Source organism: Poecilia reticulata, chromosome 12, assembly GCF_904066995.2.
Source record: "Poecilia reticulata chromosome 12, P_reticulata-male-v2, whole genome shotgun sequence".
Taxonomy (NCBI): domain Eukaryota; kingdom Metazoa; phylum Chordata; class Actinopteri; order Cyprinodontiformes; family Poeciliidae; genus Poecilia; species Poecilia reticulata.
Window position 1 is genome coordinate 28,224,674 of NC_088841.1, and position 23,207 is coordinate 28,247,880.

General features: G+C 38.4%; 1 protein-coding gene across 2 annotated transcripts; it reads right to left on the reverse strand.

Annotated features, from left to right (window-relative positions):
* Positions 1–294: 294 nt before the first annotated feature.
* LOC145554071 (NLR family CARD domain-containing protein 3-like) lies at positions 295–22,759 on the reverse strand. 2 transcript variants are annotated; one of them, XM_081613350.1, is made up of 11 exons: positions 20,959–21,431; positions 20,171–20,302; positions 19,899–20,017; positions 15,579–15,692; positions 14,518–14,596; positions 14,132–14,357; positions 12,201–13,989; positions 9,757–9,930; positions 7,613–7,786; positions 1,377–1,423; positions 295–1,235 (listed from the first exon to the last, which is right to left on the reverse strand). In XM_081613350.1, the coding sequence occupies exons 4-11, from the start codon at positions 15,623–15,625 to the stop codon at positions 721–723; spliced, it is 3,051 nt and encodes a 1,016-aa protein (XP_081469476.1). In that variant the 5' UTR covers positions 15,626–15,692; positions 19,899–20,017; positions 20,171–20,302; positions 20,959–21,431; the 3' UTR covers positions 295–720. The 2 variants fall into 2 exon arrangements, with proteins under 2 accessions (XP_081469476.1, XP_081469475.1); XM_081613349.1 differs by lacking the exons at positions 295–1,235; positions 1,377–1,423; positions 7,613–7,786; positions 9,757–9,930; positions 20,959–21,431 and adding exons at positions 10,194–11,730; positions 22,648–22,759.
* Positions 22,760–23,207: the final 448 nt, after the last annotated feature.

Genomic DNA, 23,207 nt, shown 5'->3' on the forward strand with positions numbered 1-23,207 from the left:
AGATAGATAGATAGATAGATAGATAGATAGATAGATAGATAGATAGATAGATAGATAGATAGATAGATAGATAGATAGATAGATAGATAGATAGATAGATAGATAGATAGATAGATAGATAGATAGATAGATAATCACTTTATGCTTCATAGCATTGACCTCTCACCTTCATGGGATGGGAATGTTTTACTTTAACTAGGACTTTCTGAAAGGCAGAGTTGATGAAAAATATTTTTAACAGAAATATTTAAATTTGAACATGAAAAGAACAGAATGAGCAGCAAATGAACCAAATGCAGAAGAAGAAAAATGTTTTTATTTCTCTAAAACACATGAAGAAAAACTGCAGCAAATAAACAAAAAGATTTAATATTCAAATCTGACGAGTTTATAAAAATAGGAGCCGACAGAAACAGAAAATGTTCAGTGATTGAGAAAAACTGATCAACATTTCAATGAAATCTGATGAATGAGAGGAAAAAATAAGAGAAACAACATCTTGATATTCAGTGTGAAGCTTTGACTGGAAACAAACAGGAAAACATGAGGATCCTGGAATCATCCTGGAATAATCCCAGCTTCCATCTTTAAAGGACTGGAAGAAGAAAAAGTTTCCAAGGACTCAATCAGAAAAGTTTCACCAAGAAATAGATTGTAGAGATGAACCATCTGTTCAACAGTGAGAGAGTCTCTGACAGGAGGAAAATATTTAGACTCAAATCAGCAAAGAAACACTGAAGAACCAAACCAGACTGTAAATCCAGGAATCAGAGGTTCAGTGAATGTGGTGTTGAAGGTGTGGAGGTGGATCAGTGAGTCAGAGGAGACTCTGTAGAAGGACAGAATGCCAGCAGGACAGTCCACATACACTGATACTCTGTTAGAGACGGAGGAGGAGAGACGAGTTACTATGTTATTGTGACAGACAGAGTAACCAACATCAGAGCATCTCAGACTCCAGGAATGATCATTATATCCAAACCTACAGTCTGTACTGTTTCCTTTCCTCCTGATTCTTCTGTAACTCACTGATATATAAACATCTCCTCTCCACTCGACCTCCCAGTAACAGCGACCAGTCAGACCAGTTCTACACAGCAGCTGATAAACATCAAATCTGTCTGGATGATCAGGATATGACTGAAGCTCCTTCACTAATGTCACCTTCCTGTTGTCTTCAGACAGTTTGAGTTTTCTGCTCACTGTGTTTGTGTCGATGGTGAGTTGACAGGAATCTGATGGAGAGAACAAACACAATCCAGCTGCAGTTATTGATCATTTATTGATCTTTGATGATGAATGAGTGATGTGACAGTTTGAAGATGGTTGAATGTGAGCTGCTTTGTTGTCATGAATCAGATGAAAAACACACTTACACTTCCTCAGACCTGGTGTCAAGAATCGGCCTCCAGCAGGCTCCACCCTGAAAGGAGGAGGGGGGTCAGACCATCAGTCTCTTTCAGCAGCAAACATGGACATTACATGTCCCTCAGACACACATTGTCCTCCACTGAGACAGGAACAGTCCAACATCTGGCCTGCAAACTGCAGTGGATGTAGGAAGGACAGTTGGTGCTGCTGCAGCACAACTCATTTCTCCAAACACAGGAAAAGCTCCAACAGAGAGGAGAAAGGAAATCCCTCAGTAACAACCTGAAGAAACTCACTGAAGCCTGAAAGGACATCAGGAAACTAAGGAAACATTTCTGGAAGCTCAACCTGATTTAATATCAGCATTAAAATTCATGTTGTGTTCAGTTTATTTTCATGATAAGTGACTGATTTACAATTATATGTTCAGCATCATTTATATGATGATTATTATTAATTGATCTGAACATGATTGTATATAATTACAAAGGTGAAGTGAAATATATTTAAGTGATTTATTTGAATAGAGGAAGTCTTTTATTTTGAAGAATATAAAAGACTTCAAAATAAAAGTCTTGTATATGTATTGTTTTAATATTTCGTATTAAATATGAAATATAGTTTTTAACTTGCATTGTTTCAAAATGAGCTCCATGTAGCAACGAGGCTTAAATTCAATTTCTTACTGTAGTTAATTATTTTCACGTCTTTCATTCTCCTGATAATTGATATTCATTATTGATACGCATATCAATTGACATGCATTGTGTCCAGAAAACCATTTTATACAGGACAAGGAGAAATCTGTCACAAAATATTAGCAGCTCCATCATTTGTTATTGGATATATCTATTAAATACGACTTAAAATAAAGATTAGAAAACTGATGTTTGATCAATTCTCCATGATAAAAATCTATAAACAGTTCAGTTTCTGTTAGTTCTGTCAAGATACAAGAAAGGGTGAATATCTACTTATATTGGTCAATCGGTTTATTTTAAATATGCTGTAGGAGCCGTAGTTTGACGACTGTTATAAATACCACCATGTTTTTAGAACTCAGGGGATTCGCTCAGTTTTTGTCGCTTGTTTTAGGAATTGCAGCTTCTGCAGTGGCGCCACAATAAAGGTACAATAAAGCTGATAAACAGGTGAAGAACCAAACAGAACCACTTCTGACTGTTTGCAAAGCCAAACATCCAGTAAAAGGTCCACCAAGCCACTACTGAGGCACTGGGGTCAAGATTCTAGACACGGCAAAACGAGGTTCAATGTCCAAACTTATTGATTGTTCTTGGTGATTTATTTTCCTCTTTCACCAAAACAATTACAGACATCAAACCTTCATTTGTTCTCATGCTACCACTCTTAAAAACCATCGGCCCCAAACCCAAATGCCTGCTGGTCCTTCTCCAGGCCCCTGCACTGATCTATGTGGACTGACCCACATTACTTCCTGTATGAATTTAGACAATAAATAAGAAATTAATAAATAAAATCAACAATTATCAACCTACAAACAAACTCTGTAAATAATACTTTATTCTTAAATTTCTATTTTTTGTAACAAAATTCAAATGGATAAAGAAATAAAGTAAAAATAGCTCCAACAACTTTTATTCTGCCTTTTCTCGCTCTGTGTCGCTTTACGCGGACCCGTTGCCATGGCGACCGACAGACAACAGCTCAACGAGCACATAGAGCAGAGATTACCGATCAGGGGAATCAGCACCAAAAAACAAACATTTCCCTCACAAAAAGTAGCAGAAACAGTCAAACAGAACATCCAGTCTGTTACATTATGCCGTCAGGCTTGATGTCTATATTTGGATTATTAATAAGTTTTCGCCTGAGCGCAGCGGCGGTTGATCAGCTGATTTAATAAACAGCTGCTCTGCTGATGACGTGGTGGCGGGTTGACCTGTTTTAGTGCCAACGGAACCAAAACACTCCGAACTGCGCAGCATGTTAAGGTTATCAATGTTAGCCTAGCATAACTGACCCACTGCTCACTTGTTCAATGTTTTCTTTAAATTAAAAGTTTTCCTCACCTGTGAAATCTGAAGCCCTTATTACCATTATCTATGGTTGAATTAACTGCTAAACATCGCGTCCGTTGTTCTGATTCTTTGCGTGATTGTAGTATTTTCCTGACCACCGATATTTCTGACTCAATGGACAGAAATGGCGCATCATGTGTGACTTACGGTAAATCACATAATGTCCAGTAACATATACATCCATCAATGCTGCTGCCTCGCGCTCTGTCCTTCTCTCGCGCTTCCCGCCACTCAGCAGTAGGTGTCAGGTTACATTGTGTTGCATTCAATGTTGTCGGGGAAAAAAGAGTTTCATGCGCTTAATGTCCGATTTGCCATAACTATTTATTGAATTCATGTCGCTAGCTGGGGTGGCAACAGGGGTGGCGAGGCTCTGGTTTGGGGTGACAACTGCCCCCCCTGCCACCCGCTAGATCCGCCCCTGGACACCATCCATCTTGTTGGACCTACGGAAATTTCGCGCATGCGTACAACGCTGGGGGGCAAAAAGACTAATCTTTTACATTCATCCATAGCCGCGTTAACTCAGTGAAACTTATAAATGTAGGAATTAATTTGGTGCTATGATCCACAGCAAAGTGATCTGTAGTCGCCAAGCTACGCAGACTCGTTGCCATAGCAACTGACAACAATGCCACTTCATGTTTTAGGATTTAACACCAAAAAACATTCAAGAATTTTGCACACAGAACATTTAGTTTGTTGTTGTAGTACGTTTTGGGCTTAATGTTAATAAATAATTGCTGTGGTAGATTAGCTACCGCTTCTACTTTACTGAATTATTTAAACATTAACTGTAGCCCACAAAACGCACATTTAATTAAAAACTAAACAAAAACCCCGTATTGCTGTCTTACCTTTACGTATCAATGAAATCCATGCACCGCTAATTCTGTATAAAAATATCCGTTCATCCAAAGCCAAGTTTATCCTCCATGTCTTTTCTACTCCGTCTGAGAATCAAACTGTCCTGAAGTAAAACCTTCAGCTCCGGTGTTGGTCTAACTTTAGTTATTATCTCCTGCTTCAGTTGAAAATCCACTTTAGAAAACTGTTCAAGTGTATAAATGTAGTCTTTCATGTTGACGTTGGAGGAGAAAAGAAAACAAATATATCGCTGTATTTATTTACTGTGTGGCTAGCTCCATGGCTAGCTCACCGTGTCTTACTCTGCAGTTGTGCAGTCACAATATCTGGGATCATGAGCGCCCCCAGCGGTGAGGCAAGAGAACTGCTTGCCTCACCTCCAGTCTGTTCTCTGCCGTTTCTTATCGCTCCTCCGCACACAAAACACGATACACACACAGTTAGTGACAAAAAACACTACATTATATACATAAGCGAAATTATGGAGAATCAGTCCATATATTAAACGTTTTTTAACCATTTTATTGCCGGCGTACAGACAGGACGAACATGCTGTCATAATGGCAGCCAGTGCAGTTAGCGAGAGGTTGCCTACCCTGACCCCATGTCACTGATATATATATATATATATCAGTTATACATGAATGATTAAGTGACTAAAACATTCTACGGTGTTTAAAAACGTCGTTTAAACTTTTTCTTCGTTTTCCCGTGTTTTTAGATCAGTTTTCGTCGCCTCCGGGAACCGACGGTTTGGGCCATTAACCGAATCTCACACTGGTGGGACGTTATAGTTCCAGGTTTCACCGATTCACAGTGACTCCAGAACTTTCTGATGTCTGAAGACACAATAAATTATCTGTGTGCAAGATTACGCCACGTTTTGGAGCGAACAGATACTACCTTTCTAAAATGTTTAACATTGGAAAAAAGACTCACAATTGCTTTATGGAAGCTACAGGCTCGGAATACCGGAGCATCGGACACCTTTTGGAGAGAGTCTTACAACAGTGTGTCCAGGAGTTCAGTGCTGCAATACAAACTGTATTTAGTGTCTGAGCTGATTAAAATCCCTTAAGTTCAGGAACAAAGTTCTTGTCCCAACAACCAGGATCAGGTGAAGGACCTCTGCAGTCCATGATGCTTCCTCTCCCTCTTCTAAACCATCTGATGGGCTGATATCATCCCTCTACTTTACAAATAAAGTGATATCTTTCTCTTATTACGACTCCATTATTTTTCCTGAATGTGACGTCAGAGCTGTGGATCTGGAATCTGATTGGTCAGATGGATATTTCCCTGGTTTTCCAACATGAAGGGTCTCTGCCTTTTTCCAAGATGTTGGGAATTTTTCCCAAACTTTATTGAACAATCCCAAAAGCTTCCCAACTACTGAAAACCTAAACACATCAGTCTTTTCTTGGAGCTGAACTCTAAAAGGTCTTATTATTGTTTTTAATTTCTACCACGGTCAACAGAGAACAATTCTACTTTTTCCTCATCATTCACTGCAATTCTCCATTTCCTCTGGAAAACAAGGAATTTCAATTCTCTCCTGATTCCTCTCATTCATTTGATCATTTTCCAGATGTCGCCCCCTGGTGGAGAACAAACTACTACATTTATTTTATATTTTATTAAATCCTGAAAGTTGGGAGTTTTGTTGAAAATCTTTATTTCTCTCTCAGAGCTTTTAAACATCCATCTGACCAACATGGAGTTACTTTTCTTCTCATCTTTGCTCCTTGGGGCTGATTGGTCTGGAGCTCCATCAAATATTGTTTTAAAGTCCTTTCTGTCATCAGTAGATCATCATGGAAATCTAACTGAACTTCACTTTTATTCATTTAGTCAGATTCCCTATTAAACTCTATTAAATCCATCCCACTCTTTAATTTTCCTTGTGAGCCGTTCTTAGTCAGGAGAATATTCCAGAAAACTGGGTAATGATCTCTGCCTCCAGATGAGGCGTCTAAATATTTAATTATCAAACTAAATATTTATCTTCAAACTAAACATTTCCCATCAGACTGACTAAAGACGTTTCTCCTCTTCCTCCTCTATCAGACCTTCTCTGCTCCTGCAGCAGGTTCCTCCATACCTGAGAGCTTCCAGTCTCCAGTCTGGATCCTTCAGTCCAGCCGACAGCAGCTTCACTCCTGAGTCTCCTGGATGATTGTAGCTCAGGTCCAACTCTTTCAGATGGGAGGGGTTAAAGGTCAGAGCTGAGGCCAGAGAAGCACAGCCTTCCTCTGAGACCAAACAGCCTGATAAGCTGCAGACACACAATTCATCACATGATGAGAACATGGAGGTAGAGCCCAAGGTCTGAACTGGACATTTATAGGAGAGGAAAAAAGTCAATAAATTAACCTGTCAATAAGATGAAATAGTAATAACACTCTAATTTTGTACCCTGTGTAATAAAAATCTAATTTTTTCACATGTAGAACGGATCAGCAACAAGTTGAAGGTAAATGGAAGAATCAGACATTCAAGAAAAGGTAAAAACCAAAAATAATTGGATGCCATGAGACCTAAATTCTGAACATCATAGCATGGAGTGCATCCCAGTTTTCCATGTCTGGCATATAACCGTTCATTTTAGCTTTAAAACTGGTTATATTGATCCTGTGTCCAGACATAGGGATAATCAGTAGCCCAGCATCATGACCCATTTGTTCTGAAGATCTTGCAGCTTCCACTTCTCTTCCTAACATGGCGCCTCCTCACCCTGACTCTCATACTGATAGGAGGAACCACAGAGCTCTGTTAGGTTAAAGCTCATCTTCTGAAGTTGGGATATTTTTCCTCCAACAGGTTCCAGAGGAATCACCTCAAACCAGATGTTGGACTGGATTTTATTTCTGTCATTTGTGAATGTTAGAGCCTTATTTTCAATAGTGGAGCTATAAAGGTTGAAAAAGGTTATTATTTTGGGCAAAGTCTAATCAACATAAATATTTCCATTAAATAAGAAGTAAAACATTTTTGATATAGGAAAAATGTCAGACTCTGAGATCAAAGTGAGATGCCAGGGAGCAATAAACAATTATTTTTAAATTACAAAATTTAATTTCACGTAATTATCGCGGTATAAGCCATTTGTTAGTTAAATACTTAAAACATAGTTACCGTGTTAGATGTTTGTTGTGAATGACGTATAGCTACACAGACTGAAAAGCGGCAAAAGGTTGAAAAGTTCAAGAACGTTGAATACTTTAGCAAGGCTCTGTACCTTTGGTAGTATAATGTATCTCTGATAGCAGCTAGTGGACAGAAATCTGGATTCACCAGCATTGAGAACATTTTACCTGAGAGTCTCCAGGTTGCAGTTTGGACTCTCCAGTCCAGCAGAGAGAAGCTTCACTCCTGAATCCTGCAGGTTGTTGTTACTCAGGTCCAGTTCTCTGAGACTGGAGGACTGGGAGCTGAGAACTGAGGACAGAGCTTCACAGCTTCTCTCTGAGAGGTTACAGATACTCAGTCTGAGGAGACAGGGAGGAAAATGTGTTAAAAAGTTCATCAAAATGAATGTTTTACTTCGATTGTTGTACTTTGTACAACAATCTAATTGCTCAATAGTCAGATTGTCCTAAAACTCCCACAATCTAAACTCAATTTTGTTTGAGAAAAGATAATTATGGCAAAACTAATGGAGGAGGAAAAAATGCTTCTGGACATCAAACCAAACATTAGCACATGTGAAAATTGAGCAAAGGGAAATTTACTGTGGCTTTTAATGTATGAGCTTCTGAAAACACCAACCTGACACTAAAGGTGCCACTGAAAAAGGCTTTACCAAACACATAGAAAACAAACTTTCTGAAGCCACCACAAGCAAAATTACACTCATAGATATCTTAACATTGAATGGTCCTACAAATATGTTTTTAAACATTTCTTTGGAATAGGATGAGAACCCAATATGTTACAGTCCTTATGTCATCACACAGTCCAGACCAGATCATGTTTTATTAAACCCAAGTCTGGACACAAAGTGGTTCTGGAGTCTTGGCTAAATAAAAGAGTGAGAGACGAAACAAACCAGGCAGCAGTTGGTAGTCAGATTCAGGCTGCTGTGGGGCTCACACTGATTCTAATACAACTTTTATATTTATCTCTCGTTAATGTAAAATAATTAATTTTTCTTTCTATTGTTATATTTAAATTCAAATTCAATTCATTCAAAGGTTTGTTGTAGATAGTTTTGGCTGTTTGCTTTAAAGATCTCTTGCAGTTTGTATAACAGTGAATTTGAAGAAGCCTTTGATTTAATATTATATACATTTCAGATCATTTCCTTTACTTGTTTCTCTGAATGTAGACAATCATTTCTATATGTTTTCATGTTCATACCTTCCTGTCCTTCCTGAAACATTTCTAATTATTCTAGAATCTACATTTGCTCTCAGCCATACCTTTTCAATGCCAATAATATCTACTTTAAGTCATTTATCTTTATATTTTTAACTTCCTGTCCATCAGCCAGTCAGCTTCTTGTAATTTCTCAGTAGACCAATCAGTGGAAGCCCCGCCCAGCCCATGATGCTCCTGGTTTGTGAAGACAGAGAGACAAACTGAACTCTGATAGGAAACAGTTTGAACAGATTTTCTTTCTCCAACCTCTTGGTTCCACATGGAGCTATATTTGGCCCCCTGCTGCTCTGACTACCAGGTCATTGTGGTTCCAGTAGATGGGTTGGTTTCCCAGGTTCATTCAGCACCACGGGAAAAATGCTGCTATATCGTATTAGGCTGTTCTTTGCAAAGTTACACAGTCAGAATTAACAGAAATAACTTTAAATGTCATAAGAGACAAAAGGATATTCAGAATATCAAGTTATATTTCACCATGTTATTCCTTTATTTATAAATCAAATGGCTCCAAACTAAATATTTAATCGTAAAACTACATATTTAGCTTCAACTAAACATTTCCCATCAGACTGACTAAAGACGTTTCTCCTCTTCCTCCTCTATCAGACCTTCTCTGCTCCTACAGCAGGTTCCTCCATACCTGAGAGCTGCAGGTAACACAAATCAACATCAATCACATGTAGAATGGAATAGGAAGTCTAACAACTGCTGGGAGGAATAATCTACAAATGATCTGTAATGATTCTCCTTGTGTCCACCAGGATGCAGCAATATGTCAAGTCTCCAGAATTAAACTATCAATGGAAACCTGACCAGCACCTTCTAAATATCTCTGTTCTTGGTTCATTCAGGCTGCAATAAAGGCAAACCAAACATGTTTATGTGTCAAGACTTCGCAAGGTTACCCACCTCACAGTAAGACATCTATTATTAATTAATTATTATTATTATTATTATTATTATTATTATTATTATTATTATTATTATTATTATTATACTATTGAAATAACGTTTGCCTCATATCTGATACAATGTAGCGGACAGACATCTGTTTTCTCCAGGACTGAGAACATTTTACCTGAGAGTTTCCAGGTTGCAGTTTGGACTCTTCAGTCCAGCAGAGAGAAGCTTCACTCCTGAATCCTGCAGGTTGTTGTTACTCAGGTCCAGTTCTCTGAGACTGGAGGACTGGGAGCTGAGAACTGAGGACAGAGCTTCACAGCTTCTCTCTGAGAGGTTACAGCCACTCAGTCTGAGGAGACAGGGAGGAAAATCTGTTATTAAACAATTCATCAAATGCATGTTTTACCTTTAAGTTATTGTACTTTGCAGAATAAAGAAGGAATCTATTGTTCAATCCACTTTTTCAATAGTATTTATATCATCTCTAAAAGCATCTAATGGACAGAAATCTGGTTTCACCAGGATTGAGAACATTTTACCTGAGAGTTTCCAGGTTGCAGTTTGGACTCTCCAGTCCAGCAGAGAGAAGCTTCACTCCTGAATCCTGCAGGTTGTTGTTACTCAGGTCCAGTTCTCTGAGACTGGAGGACTGGGAGCTGAGAACTGAGGACAGAGCTTCACAGCTTCTCTCTGAGAGGTTACAGCCACTCAGTCTGAGGAGAAAGGGAGGAAAATGTGTTAAAGTTCATCGAAATGAATGTTTTATTTCCAGTCGACAATGTTCTTGTAAAGGTTTAAGTAACTGTTTTATGTCTTTATGTTGGTTTTCGTTGTGAACTGGTTCAGTCTATAGATGGGCCTCCAGCCTTGAAGGACTGAACTTAAGGCAAGAGGGAGGCTGGCAGGAGAAACATTAAATTCTTTCTATGAACTAAATTAATCTAGTGTCAGTTTTAACAGAGTCCAATGGAAACCTGAGAATCAAGTCTAGTTTGAGGATCAGCATCAGAGCTGGTTTGAGGGAAAACACCAGATTCAATCAAAGCAGAGAGAATCTCAGATTTCATCTTTCCATTTTGGTTGATCTCTTCCATTTTGGAGTTTTTGATCTCCGTTTGTATACAGAGATCAAAAACTGAGCAGCAATTGGTAAAAACTGTTGCTTTGTACAACAATCTAATTGCTCATTAGTCAGATTCTCCTAAAACTCCCACAATCTAAACTCAATATTGTTTGAGAAAAGAGGATTATGACAAAACTAATGGGGGAGAAAAAAATGCTTCTCAACATCCAACCAAACATTAGCACATGTGAAACGTTGAGCAAAGGGAAATTTACTGTAGATTTTAATGTATGAGCTTCTGAAAACACCAACCTGACACTAAAGGTGCCACTGAAAAAGGCTTTACCAAACACATAGAAAACAAACTTTCTGAAGCCACCACAAGCAAAATTACACTCATAGATATCTTAACATTGAATGGTCCTACAAATATGTTTTTAAACATTTCTTTGGAATAGGATGAGAACCCAATATGTTACAGTCCTTATGTCATCACACAGTCCAGACCAGATCATGTTTTATTAAACCCAAGTCTGGACACAAAGTGGTTCTGGAAGTTTTGGCTTCACCATGTTATTCCTTCACTTATAAATCAAATGGCTACAAACTAAATATTTAATTGTAAAACTACATATTTATCTACAACTAAATGTTTCCCATCAGACTGACTACAGACATTTCTCCCTGTTCCTCCTCTATCAGAGGTTGTTACAGCCACTCAGTCTGAGGAGACAGAGAAAAATCTGTTTTAAAACAATTTATCAAAATGCATGTTTTACCTTTATGTTATTGTACTTTGCAGAATAAAGAAGGAATCTATTGTTCAGTTCACCTTCTTAATAGTATTTATAGCATCTCTGAGAGCATCAAGTGGTCAGAAACCTGGTTTCACCAGGATTGAGAACATTATACCTGAGAGCTTCCAGGTTGCAGTTTGGACTCTTCAGTCCAGCAGAGAGAAGCTTCACTCCTGAATCCTGCAGGTTGTTGTTATTCAGGTCCAGTTCTCTGAGACTGGAGGACTGGGAGCTGAGAACTGAGGACAGAGCTTCACAGCTTCTCTCTGAGAGGTTACAGCCACTCAGTCTGAGGAGACAGGGAGGAAAATGTTTTAAAAAGTTCATCAAAATGAATGTTTTACTTCCAATCAACAATCTTCTTTTTGGAAAGATTGAAGGATCTGTCTTATTTTAAACATCTATATGTGTCTTATTTTACAACAACACTGTACCAGTTGTGCTGTGAAAATGTTCAGTCTATAGTTGGGCCGCCATCTTTAAGACCTTATCTAAAAACAACAAAGAGGCTGGCAACAAAACTATTAAATACCACAATGACCTAAGTTTTGTTGGAGTTTTGCTCCTTGAAAATGTAACATCATGGCCAGTTGCTGAAGGAAGTCTGTAACTTTCCTACTTGTCTTCTACCAGTAGGTGACATTGAGAAGACGAAGCATCAATAAATGAAATAAAATAATATAAATCAATACTTAACACATCATTAGCAGTTTTCACTGAATCAAAAAAAATAATAGCAGTAATGATGTGTGACCTTACAGAGCTTTGTTGGAGGCTTTAACCACTGGCAGCAGCCTCAGAAGAACCTCCTCTGAAGCAGAGTATTTCTTCAGGTCAAACACATCGAGATATTTTCCTGATGACACCAAGATGAAACCCAGAGCTGACCACTGAGCAGGAGACAGTTTATCTTTGGAGAGACTTTCTGAACTCAGAGACTGTTGGATCTCCTCCACTAGAGAACGATCATTCAGTTCATTCAGACAGTGGAACAGATTGATGCTTTTCTCTGCAGACACATTCTCACTGATCTTCTCTTTGATATACTGAACTGTTTCCTGATTGGTCTGTGAGCTACTTCCTGTCTGTGTCAGCAGACCTTGTAGGAGTCTCTGATTGGTCTGCAGTGAGAGTCCCAGGAGGAAACGGAGGAACAAGTCCAGGTGTCCATTTGGACTCTGTAAGGCCTGGTCAACAGCTCTCTGATGGAGAGACTTTGGTTTAGGTTTAAATAATGAAGACTTTTTAGATGTTTGTGTTTCTTCCATCAGGTTGATACCATAGTTGATGAAGGTCAGATGAACATGAAGAGCAGCCAGAAACTCTTGAACACTCAGATGGACAAAGCAGAACACCTTGTCCTGGTACAGCCCTCTCTCCTCTCTAAAGATCTGTGTGAACACTCCTGAGTACACTGAGGCTGCTGTGATATCGATGCCACACTCTGTCAGGTCTGATTCATAGAAGATGAGGTTTCCTTTCTGCAGCTGATCAAAAGCCAGTTTTCCCAGAGACTCGATCATCTTCCTGCTCTCTGGACTCCAGTGAGGATCTGTTTCAGCTCCTCCATCATACTTGACTTTCTTGAATTTGGTCTGAACCACCAGGAAGTGGATGTACATCTCAGTCAGGGTTCTGGGCAGCTCTCCTCCCTCTCTGGTCTCCAACACATCCTCCAGAACTGTAGCAGTGATCCAGCAGAAGACTGGGATGTGGCACATGATGTGGAGGCTTCGTGATGTCTTCATGTGGGATATGATCCTGCTGGCCTGCTGTTCATCTCTGAATCTCTTCCTGAAGTACTCCTCCTTCTGTGGGTCAGTGAACCCTCTGACCTCTGTCACCATGCCAACACACTGAGGAGGGATCTGATTGGCTGCTGCAGGTCGTGTGGTTATCCAGAGGAGAGCAGAGGGAAGCAGTTTCCCCCTGATGAGGTTTGTCAGCAGAACATCCAATGAGCTGGACTCTGTAGCATCAGTCAGGATCTCCTTGTTGTGGAAGTCCAGTGGAAGTCTGCTCTCATCCAGGCCATCAAAGATGAACAGAACCTGGAAGTGTTCAAAGCTGCTGATTTCTTTGGTTTCAGTAAAGAAGTGATGAACAAGTTCCACCAAGCTGAACTTTTTCTCTCTCAGCACATTCAGCTCTCTGAAGGTGAATGGAAATATGAAGTGGATGTTCTGGTGGGCTTTGTCTTCAGCCCAGTCCAGAGTGAACTTCTGTGTTAAGACTGTTTTCCCAATGCCAGCCACTCCCTTTGTTATCACTGTTCTGATTGGTTGATCTCTTCCAGGTGGGACTTTAAAGATGTCTTCTTGTCTGATTGTTGTTTCTGGTCTCTGTGGTTTCCTGGATGCTGTTGCAATCTGTCTGACCTCATGTTCATCATTGACCTCTCCAGTCCCTCCCTCTGTGATGTACAGCTCTGTGTAGATCTGGTTCAGAAGGGTTGGACTTCCTGCTTTAGCAATCCCCTCAAACACAGACTGGAACTTCTTCTTCAGATCAGATTTTAGTTGATGTTGACAAACTGCAGCAAAATGTTCTAAAATAAGACAAAATGTAAAGACAGGATCTTAACAAAACCCTCTCATGAAGATGATTTAAATAAATGTGATTCCATTTCTTCAGCATCAGTAAATGTGTCATTTATCCATCAGGTTAAATCTTTGCAGAAATCCTCTTACTGCTCTGCAGACGGTCAGCCAGCTCCTCCTGCTTCATCCTCCTCAGGAAGTTCAGTGTGATCTTCATTACTGCCTCTCTGCTGCTCCTCCTCTGCTCTTCATCACCTTCCAACACCTCATCATCCTCTCTCTGACTTTCAGAGCATTCTGGGTAATCTGGACTCAGAACCTTCTGGATCTTCTTCAGCTCGTTCTTCACAAAAGTGACGATGTTTTCCTCCAGCAGCTGGAACAGAATAATAGATGAACGAAACATCAGACTGAAATCATGGAGCCAAACACCAGATGGATGTTGGACAGACTGACAGTGCTCTGGTCTACAAAGTGCAGCATGGAGACGACTGTGAACAGAACCATGGAAAAGTAGTTGTTCTTTATCTACAGACCATAAATATGGAGTCCAGCTGTGTTTGATGCTGCTGGGCAGACAGACCACTGGGAACCTCTGAGCTTTGCTGGTCCACTCTGTGGAGGAACCAGGAACAATAAGGAAGTCGGGAAATATTTATCCAGCAGGATTCACAGAGGAAATTTCCAACAGTTTCACATTAAAAGCAGAAAGACAGAGCATCACATGAACACAATATAAAGAACTTAGAAGAAGATGAACTACAAGAATGAAGACCAGTAACACCAGAATCGCCCAGTAGACATTTTAAAAAGTTGGTGCTGAATTTGGACTTCAAACTGTCCACACTGTTAGCAGATCTGATGCTGGTGGAGACAGAGTCCCATAGCTTGGGGACAGTGGAAGTGAAGACTCTGTCCACACATGTCTTCAGGACAGTGCAGGACATCCATCAGGTTCTGATGATTGGATCTGAGGTGATGTGGACATGGAGGAGCTCTGAGATATGTGGGTGTGTCCATGTGGGATCCTCTCCTGGATGTTATAGAGGATTTAAAATGGATCCTGTAGATCCTGGAAGCCAGTGAGCTCACATTATATCTGTCCTCACAGAGACAATCAGAAGGTAAAAGTCCATGAAGTGATATCTGGATGTGAGCAGTGAACCATGTGATCCAAGTAGCTGTAAAGATTGAATGTTCCTGCTGATCCCACTAAGAACCAGCAGAACCTCTGATGGTCCACATCAGCTCAGTCTGGTTGAGTTCCAGCAGATCTCACCAACCACATCATGAAGCTTTTCTTCCTGCTGAACTGATCTCACCATGCACATAGAAACCAAGGCCTGATGGACCAGACTGGTTTACCAGGTATTTCCCAGTGGGTGGTGGAAATGTGTCCCACTGTTAGTTTGACATGGAGCCAGGAAGCAGCAGAACATCATCATCATCATCACCCAGAAATGAAGATATGAAGGTGTTTTCATTAGAACAGAGCAGCTGATTTAGATAATGGATCAAACATCTGTAAATATAACTGGAAACATCTGAGTTCTTACTGGTTCAATTTCAACAGTTGGAGCAAATAGAAACATCTCACCTCTCTGATGATGGAGCTCCAGATTTAAAGTCAATGAAATAATCCATTGACCTGTCACTTTTAAAGGACACACAACTGGGTTCTGATTCTTCTTGTGTAAAACTCTGATGAATCCTGGTAATAAATAAAACTCATTAAAAACTTTCTGTGGAGTTTTGCTTTAAAAGATTTTTGGTCTGACTTATTGTAAAATCAAGAGCTGAGACCCAGCAGAACCAGACAGATCATCAACTAGATGTTTTAGGTTTCATCCTTAGATAATTTAAAAACTTTGTGATTCTTTAAATATCACCCAGTTAATTAATTACCTTACCCAACTTAATAACAATCGTCCTCTAAAATCATCAGTCCTTGATGTAATTATAACAAACGCGCCACATAAATATACAAGGATAGGAGTTTTTGCAAACGACCTTAGTGACATTGTGCTGTAGATACAGTTAGAAATTTCAAGTTACCAAAACCGAAGCCACATATCCTGACCAAAAGAGATTTAAAACACCTAAATGATTCAAAAAACACCTAAATGCTTTTGATCATGACTTGTTACATTTTAACTGGAATAGGGTCTCTTTTTTGATGACATTGACCTTGCCTGGAAGTATTTCCATGAAGAGTTTTTAAGACTAATAAATAAACATGCTACTGTATGTAAAATTAGGATAAAGGGATGAAATAATCAATGGTTTTCCTCAGCTATTGGGGCTTTGCTTAAAACAAAGAGATGCAACTTGGGCAAGAAAAAAACAAAACTGAGCAGACCTGGCTCTGTTTCAGGAAATTTTAGAATAAATGTACCTTATCAATTAGGAAAGCAAAGTCAGACTATTTCCTTGCCGAGATGCCAAAAAATTTAAATGATCCAAAGAAATTTAGGAAAACAGTGAAATCAGCTGCTGACCAGGCGCCACTGACTGACTTTCCAGATTTTGTTTAGAATAAAAGTAAAATGGTGTCTGATAAATTATCAATTTAAAATTATTTTAACAAGCATTTTATTTCTGTAGGCTCTTTATTTGATTATTTAAATTCATTCGGCCCAAATGTAAATACTGATGATCAGTTTCTGAATAATGATTGTAACTTCACCACTTTTAATTTCCCCTATTTGTACAGCTGAGGTTCATTATTTACCGAATGACACTTCATGACAACTGTCATAAACATTCATAAAGACTTCATGGTCATGATAGATGTCATGTTTATGACAGTGTCATGTCAGTCTTATGCACACCCCTTCAAATAAAGTGTTACCTCTAAGTCTAATCTAATAAATTCCCTAGTGTCTGGAAATCAGCATTTGTTTTGCCTCAAGAGTGGAGAATCGTCACAGCTAAACAATTACAGACCATTTTCTAAACTATGTATTACAGCAAAAAAGTTTCAAAGATTAGTTTCAGATCAGATGAAGATTTTTTTAGATTCAAATTGTGTTTTACAAAATGTACAGTCAGGTTTTAGGAAAAAAACAGTACTATTACTGCCACTTTAAATGTTATTAATGATCTTATTCAGGCTCTTGATAACAAAAAACATTGTGTTGCTCTGTTTATTGATTTATCAAAGACATTTGACTCAGTAAATCACATTTTTAATTGATATTCTACAAGAAAGCTTTCAGTGTGATGCTCCTACAGCCTGGAATCAGCTCCAGTCTGAACTCAAGATGTCAGAACTGGTTTCTCTGGACTTATTTCAAGTGATTCTTAAAAATAGACAACTAGATGTTACTGAACAGTGTCACTGTTTTAAATTGTTTTCTACCGTTTTACATTTGTGCATATGTATTAGTTAGTTTTTTTCTGTAACCACGTTGCTGTGTGTTGCAGACTTCTGCCCAGGTACCTCTTGAAAATGAGATCTATATCTCAACGGGGTTCACCTTGTTGAATAAAGGAAAAATAAAAATTAAATAAACGATTTCCATCAGAACCGGTCCAACCCTCCAACATGTTCCTGATCATTGATCCTCCTGAATAAATTCCAGCCTTGTTTAAAGAGCAGAAACATCTGATTCTGAGATAAACATGTTGGTTTAAATGACTGAGAGAAGTTTGGTGATGTTAGTGTTGATCTCTGACATGGAGAAGAACCAGGAGTCGCTTCCACTCTGACCATCCAAGGAGGTTCTGATGGAGCTTCATTCAGAACCAGATGGTCAGTTAGAGACACTGAAGCTCAACCAGATCCACATGATCCTAGGATCTCTTTATTCAACATCTATATGCTCCCACTGTCTCAGGTTATAACAGGAAATAAGATCAGCTACCATAACTATGCAGATGATACACAGCTCTATATTACGATGTCACCTGAGGCCTCATGCAGTGTGCACAAAAAATGTGCAGTTCCATATCTTACACACAAGTCGGCATGTATAAAAATTAACTTTGCATCAAGGTTTGCATAAATATACACACACTTTTTGGCTGGCGTAAAAATGTGCAGCAGCCACAGAAACTGTTTCTGTGGACAATATCAAACCACAAAGTGTCAAAATTTACCTAAATACACTGAAATCTGACTACATTCAGTTATTAGACCAAGAATCATGAAACTGATGTTTTTCATGATTTGAATATTTTATTGTTTAAACGATTAAACTGAATCACATTTATCTTCAGACAATAAGCTAACACGCACACAATATAAATAAAATAAAACAAAACAAAATAAAGAAAATAAAAATAAAAGTATGTGAAAACCTCTCTAGTATGTAAATAGTAGTTTTCCTCTGTTTTTGTCTCAAAAAGATGTAACTCATTGGTCTGTGAGCCGAAGCGCATGAAATGCATCTATGGGGTAATTTTATTCCCACTAAAAGAAGAAAACGGGGTTGGATCAGCAGATTAACTCAAACCTGCTGATTAAAAATAATCAACAGGTTTGATTATTTTTAAGGTGATCAAGGTGTGTCTGCAATCACACGTATATCAGTAGCTGCATCAAGGTGAGTCACTACCTGAGAAGCCTTTGGCTCTGATGGAGAACATCATCAATGGAAGGATTCAGAGGGAGTCTGGATTAATCTAAACACTAATAAACCATTATCAACATTTCCCAGCAGATCAATATGATCTCTTATCAATCCGATCATCCTGGATCTCTGAGCAAAACCTAAAGAAGGAGCTGTGCGGTACTGGTACTGGTCCAGCTGCAGCCATCCTTCAGTCGAGCCGCCTGCTTTGTGAATGCGCCTTATGGACATAAAGCATCTTTATTCTGTAAATTTACAACTTTTTCACATGATTCTACTATTTAGAATAAAAGTCCACATTGCCACTCAATGGACCCTCTGACTCTGTCTTTAAATCCCGGCTGAACGCTTTGCTGTTCAGACAGGCATTTGCTCTTTATTTTTTATATTTTTAATTTGGATTCTTTTTCTTCTTTAAAACGTATTTTTATTCTTGTGAGGTGACATTATGTGCCCTCAAATCACCTATTTTTAAAGGTTTTATTGGTTCTAGTGGCCTTTATTTGATACAACTTATACACATGATTCATAGTTGACAGGAAGGTGGATAACGAGGGGGGAGGGGTCACCAGGCCGGGAATCGAATCTGCGACAGCCGCGTCGAGGACTGAGGCCTCCATATGTGGGTTGTGCTTAACCCCTGAGCCACCACAGCACACCCCCTCAAAGCACCTTTTAAATAAAATATATAATTATTATTATAAATACTTACACTGCTTCAAACAAGGACGTTGCCATGGTTACTGCTTCACATCGTGGCAGACTTCCGGGTATTTATACTAAGATGTATTTATGGGTAGCGACAGGTGGACCAGCAGCTGCTCTATTTCCCGCAAATTAGGATTTATAAAGGACAGGTGTGCCGCCACGTGCAGCTTTCTGCATCTGATTTTTTTTGTGCGCCGCACGTTTCTAAATTTTTCTGTACTCAAGTTTTAGTTTGAAAACTGTGCAGTCTTTTCTGCATGAGACCCCTGGTGGTGTCATACCAACCATCTAGACCCCTCAAGTTCAAACGAGGAGAAGCAGCATTCAGCTTCTATGCACCACAAATCTGGAACAAACTTCAAGAAAACTGTAAAACAGCTGAAACACTGGGCTCCCTTAAACCTCGACCTAAAACCACCTGGTTAGAGTTTCTTATGGAACGTAATCAGTTACTAATTTAATGATGACACTTGATTTAATGTGATGTTTTGATTGTTGATTCTATGTTGCATGACTCTGTGTTTTTGTTTGTTATGATGTAAATAACTTTGAAATGCCTTGATATTGAAATGTGCTATACAAATAAAATGTGATTGATATGAACAGATCAGTTACAGCAGTTAGAAACAGCTCACCTCTCTGATGGTGGAGATCCAGGAGATTTAAAGTCAATGATCCATCCTTTGACCTGTCACTCTTAAAGGACACACAGCTGGGTTCTGGTTCTGGTTCTGGTTTGCGTCTCTTTCGGATCCTGACAGAAACATGATGATTAAAACTGAATCTGTTCAGTCTGGATGAAGCAGCAAAGAGGAGCAGCAGCAGCTTCATCACCACGTCTGTTTTGGCCTGATATAGTGAACGCTGTGTGAAAAGGGCTGTGGACAGTTAGAGATGGTGACCTCACCTCTGACCTTTGCTCTGGCTCTCATCTTCCCCACACAGAGTGGTTTTAGAGGGAGGGACTCCCTCCTCTCTGTCCTCACACTGATCCATGCTGCTGAATTCACATCAGCTCTCACACACTTTCTAGCTTCACCTGCAGAGGAAACACACATCATTCATCTGCACATCAACTCTGATCATCCTTTACATCATTAGTGCTGGAAAAAGATCAGCTGCTCCTCCTCTGATTGGCTCTTCTTCTCTGCTTCATATCAGTGTCAGGTGAATGCAGTCAGACAGCAGAGAGGCAGAGGAAGCTGCCATCAGCTGCTGCACTTCTACTATCAGTCCACTAGATGGAGACATGGAGCAACATTTACATTCACTGGTTCAACCTGAACAACAGGAAGGATTTTAGTTCATTATTAATCACTGCAAAAAATTAACACATAATTAATCATTTGCAGTTATTGGATTATATTCTGCATCAAAGATGATATAAATAGATATTTTACTTTGAAAGGAAGCAACAAGTTATTGTTGTTTCTGACCTTGATGGTGGAGACCAGAGTTTGATTACAGGAAATAAAAACAGGAAGCAGATTTTTCAGAGAAGAAATCATAGAAACATCGTCATTTTATCACGTTGTTTGATTCCAGTTCATCAGTAATATAATACTGACTTTCAAACAGCAGAGAGATGAAACTTTGAGCTGAAATAAGCAGTGAATCTTTTCTCCAAACTTTAGAGAGCAGAAAGAAACAGGAAAGTTCCTGAAGACAAAGTTTCAGTAAATAAATCAAACTTACAATTTGTTCAAATGATCCAAAGAGTTGAAGAATAACATCTGAACAGCAAATAAAGATCCAACAACCTGATCAGAGCCGCACCTTAACAGTGTAATTCAAACTGAAAGTAAATGTAACGGATGTTGTATAACTGATGACGTCACAGCTCATGTGATTTGTAGTTTCTTCTTTCAGAGCAGCAGAACCAGGAAGTAGAAGGTCTGCAGTGAAATCAGAGGCAGGTTGATAAAATCTTCACGAGGAAAGAGAGAAGTTCTGATGGAAATGAGGATTTTGGAGAATTATCTGTTCTCCATGCTAATTTTGTGATGTATGAGGTTAAAGAAAAGTCAGTGAGTTTAAATCATAAATTCCATTTATTAATACCAAAATACAGCTGGTCCATTTCTCATGCTACCTTCATGGCACCAAAAAGTTTTAAATCCTATTTGTTAGCCTCTATCTAATCTACTCCTTACTGTGTCAGGACCTTTAACCTTAACTTTGAGGGTGTTTCCTAACATGTCATTTTCTTTAGCTTTAGCTTTGCAATTATTAAAAGAGACAGAAGGAAAACACAGAATTATTTATTCTCAACAGGATGTACTGACTTTTGATCATCAATGTAGTGATGACTGTAAAATATGTAGCAATATTTTAGGTTATTTAGCATATCACAGAAAACATGTCAAAATACATCTAAACTATTTAAATAACTTTAAAAACACTTATCTGACGTCTAAGTAAATATTTATTTGGAAAACTACAAATTTATTCTCCAAAATAACATTTGATTTTCAAATTCAATATTTATTTTCAAACTACATATTTAATTATCTTTTTTTCATGTCTAGTTGTTCAGTCAGACGCTCCATCATCTTGTCATGTTTCAGTTTCTCCTCCATTCAGCAGCAGGTGGTGAACAGGTTTAATCCAGTTTAGTGTAATGTGAACAGGTTTAATCCAGTTTAGTGTAATGTGAACAGGTTTAATCCAGTTTAGTGTAATGTGAACAGGTTTAATCCAGTTTAGTGTAATGTGAACAGGTTTAATCCAGTTTAGTGTAATGTGAACAGGTTTAATCCAGTTTAGTGTAATGTGAACAGTTTTAGTCCAGTTGCTATCAGCCAACAATTCAATCAGTGAATTTGTGTTTTTTTCTCAAGTACCCACCTGGACTAATTTATAATAACATTGACAAAGTTTGCCATTGGTACACTTTACCTAAAAATAAAATAAAATGACATGCTCACTACAGGCTCCAAGAGTTGGTCACAACATGGTGAATTGTTTTGTTACCTTTAAAATTATCTGCAGCTTTTAAACTTCTTGTAATTGATCAGCTTATAAATGATCAATGTGAAGCATCAGTTTGCATTCAAGAAGATCATTTCAGTCAGAATAAGTAAAATAACATGATACTCAAAATAATCAGAATTATATTTCTCTGAAAGGTAATGTATCCTTTTTAGGCTGTATGATTGAAATATACGATGAAAATATTTATTTCACAGAATCCTGATAATAAAACTTCAATTGTGAACTGAATAATTAGATTGCAATTAGACACAAAAGAATCAACTGTTAATTAGTAATAATACTATGGAAATGACTAGCAACATCTGAACAAACAAGAAACTTGACAACCTCAATGGATTTCACCCGTAATGAACCGTCTGACTTTCTTTAGTCGACTAAATTTAATCTTACCAAATTGTTGCCTGAGAGCAAACAGGTACTGAGTTTGAAGCGGGTCAGATGCCTCCAGCCGTCTGCTAAAGGTTGACTCCGGCCTTCCTCACTGTAAAATAAAACATTCTGTTTAATTAAAGAGCTCAAGTGAACTTCATTTAATTCTCATCAACTTGTTGTTTGTTCTCATCTTAAATAAGTGGCAGAAACATTTTTATTTAAAAAAGAAAAAAAGATGCTTTACAAGTTAATCTATTTAAGGTGAGTCTGCAACAAATAGAATAAAATAAAAAGTGAATTATTTGATAGTGAGGATTTTTGATGGTAAATGTTTAACATTTTAACATATACAGACATTACTCCATTTCTACTCAAGCAAACTGAGAGGTTTTGAACAGAACAACTTTGTCAACAACATGTATCTTTAATCTATGTAGTAAATACATTTCTGCTGCTGCTGCTGCTGTAAGCCAAAAGTAAAATAAAATTTGCATTGAATAATATTTTGGATGAGTTTAAGAATATTGTTTGCCAAAATCACACAATGTAACTACACTTGTCTTTTACATGTTGCAGTA

Bases quoted from the DNA above. Each gene is read 5' to 3' on its own strand.
- LOC145554071 (XM_081613350.1), bottom strand. From the start codon at position 15,625: ATGGATTATTTCATTGACTTTAAATCTGGAGCTCCATCATCAGAGAG. The intron at 14,597-15,578 runs GTGAGATGTTTC...GTTCCTCCACAG, and splicing joins GGAGCTCCATCATCAGAGAG to AGTGGACCAGCAAAGCTCAG. The intron at 1,236-1,376 runs GTAAGTGTGTTT...TCTCTCCATCAG, and splicing joins GACACCAGGTCTGAGGAAGT to ATTCCTGTCAACTCACCATC.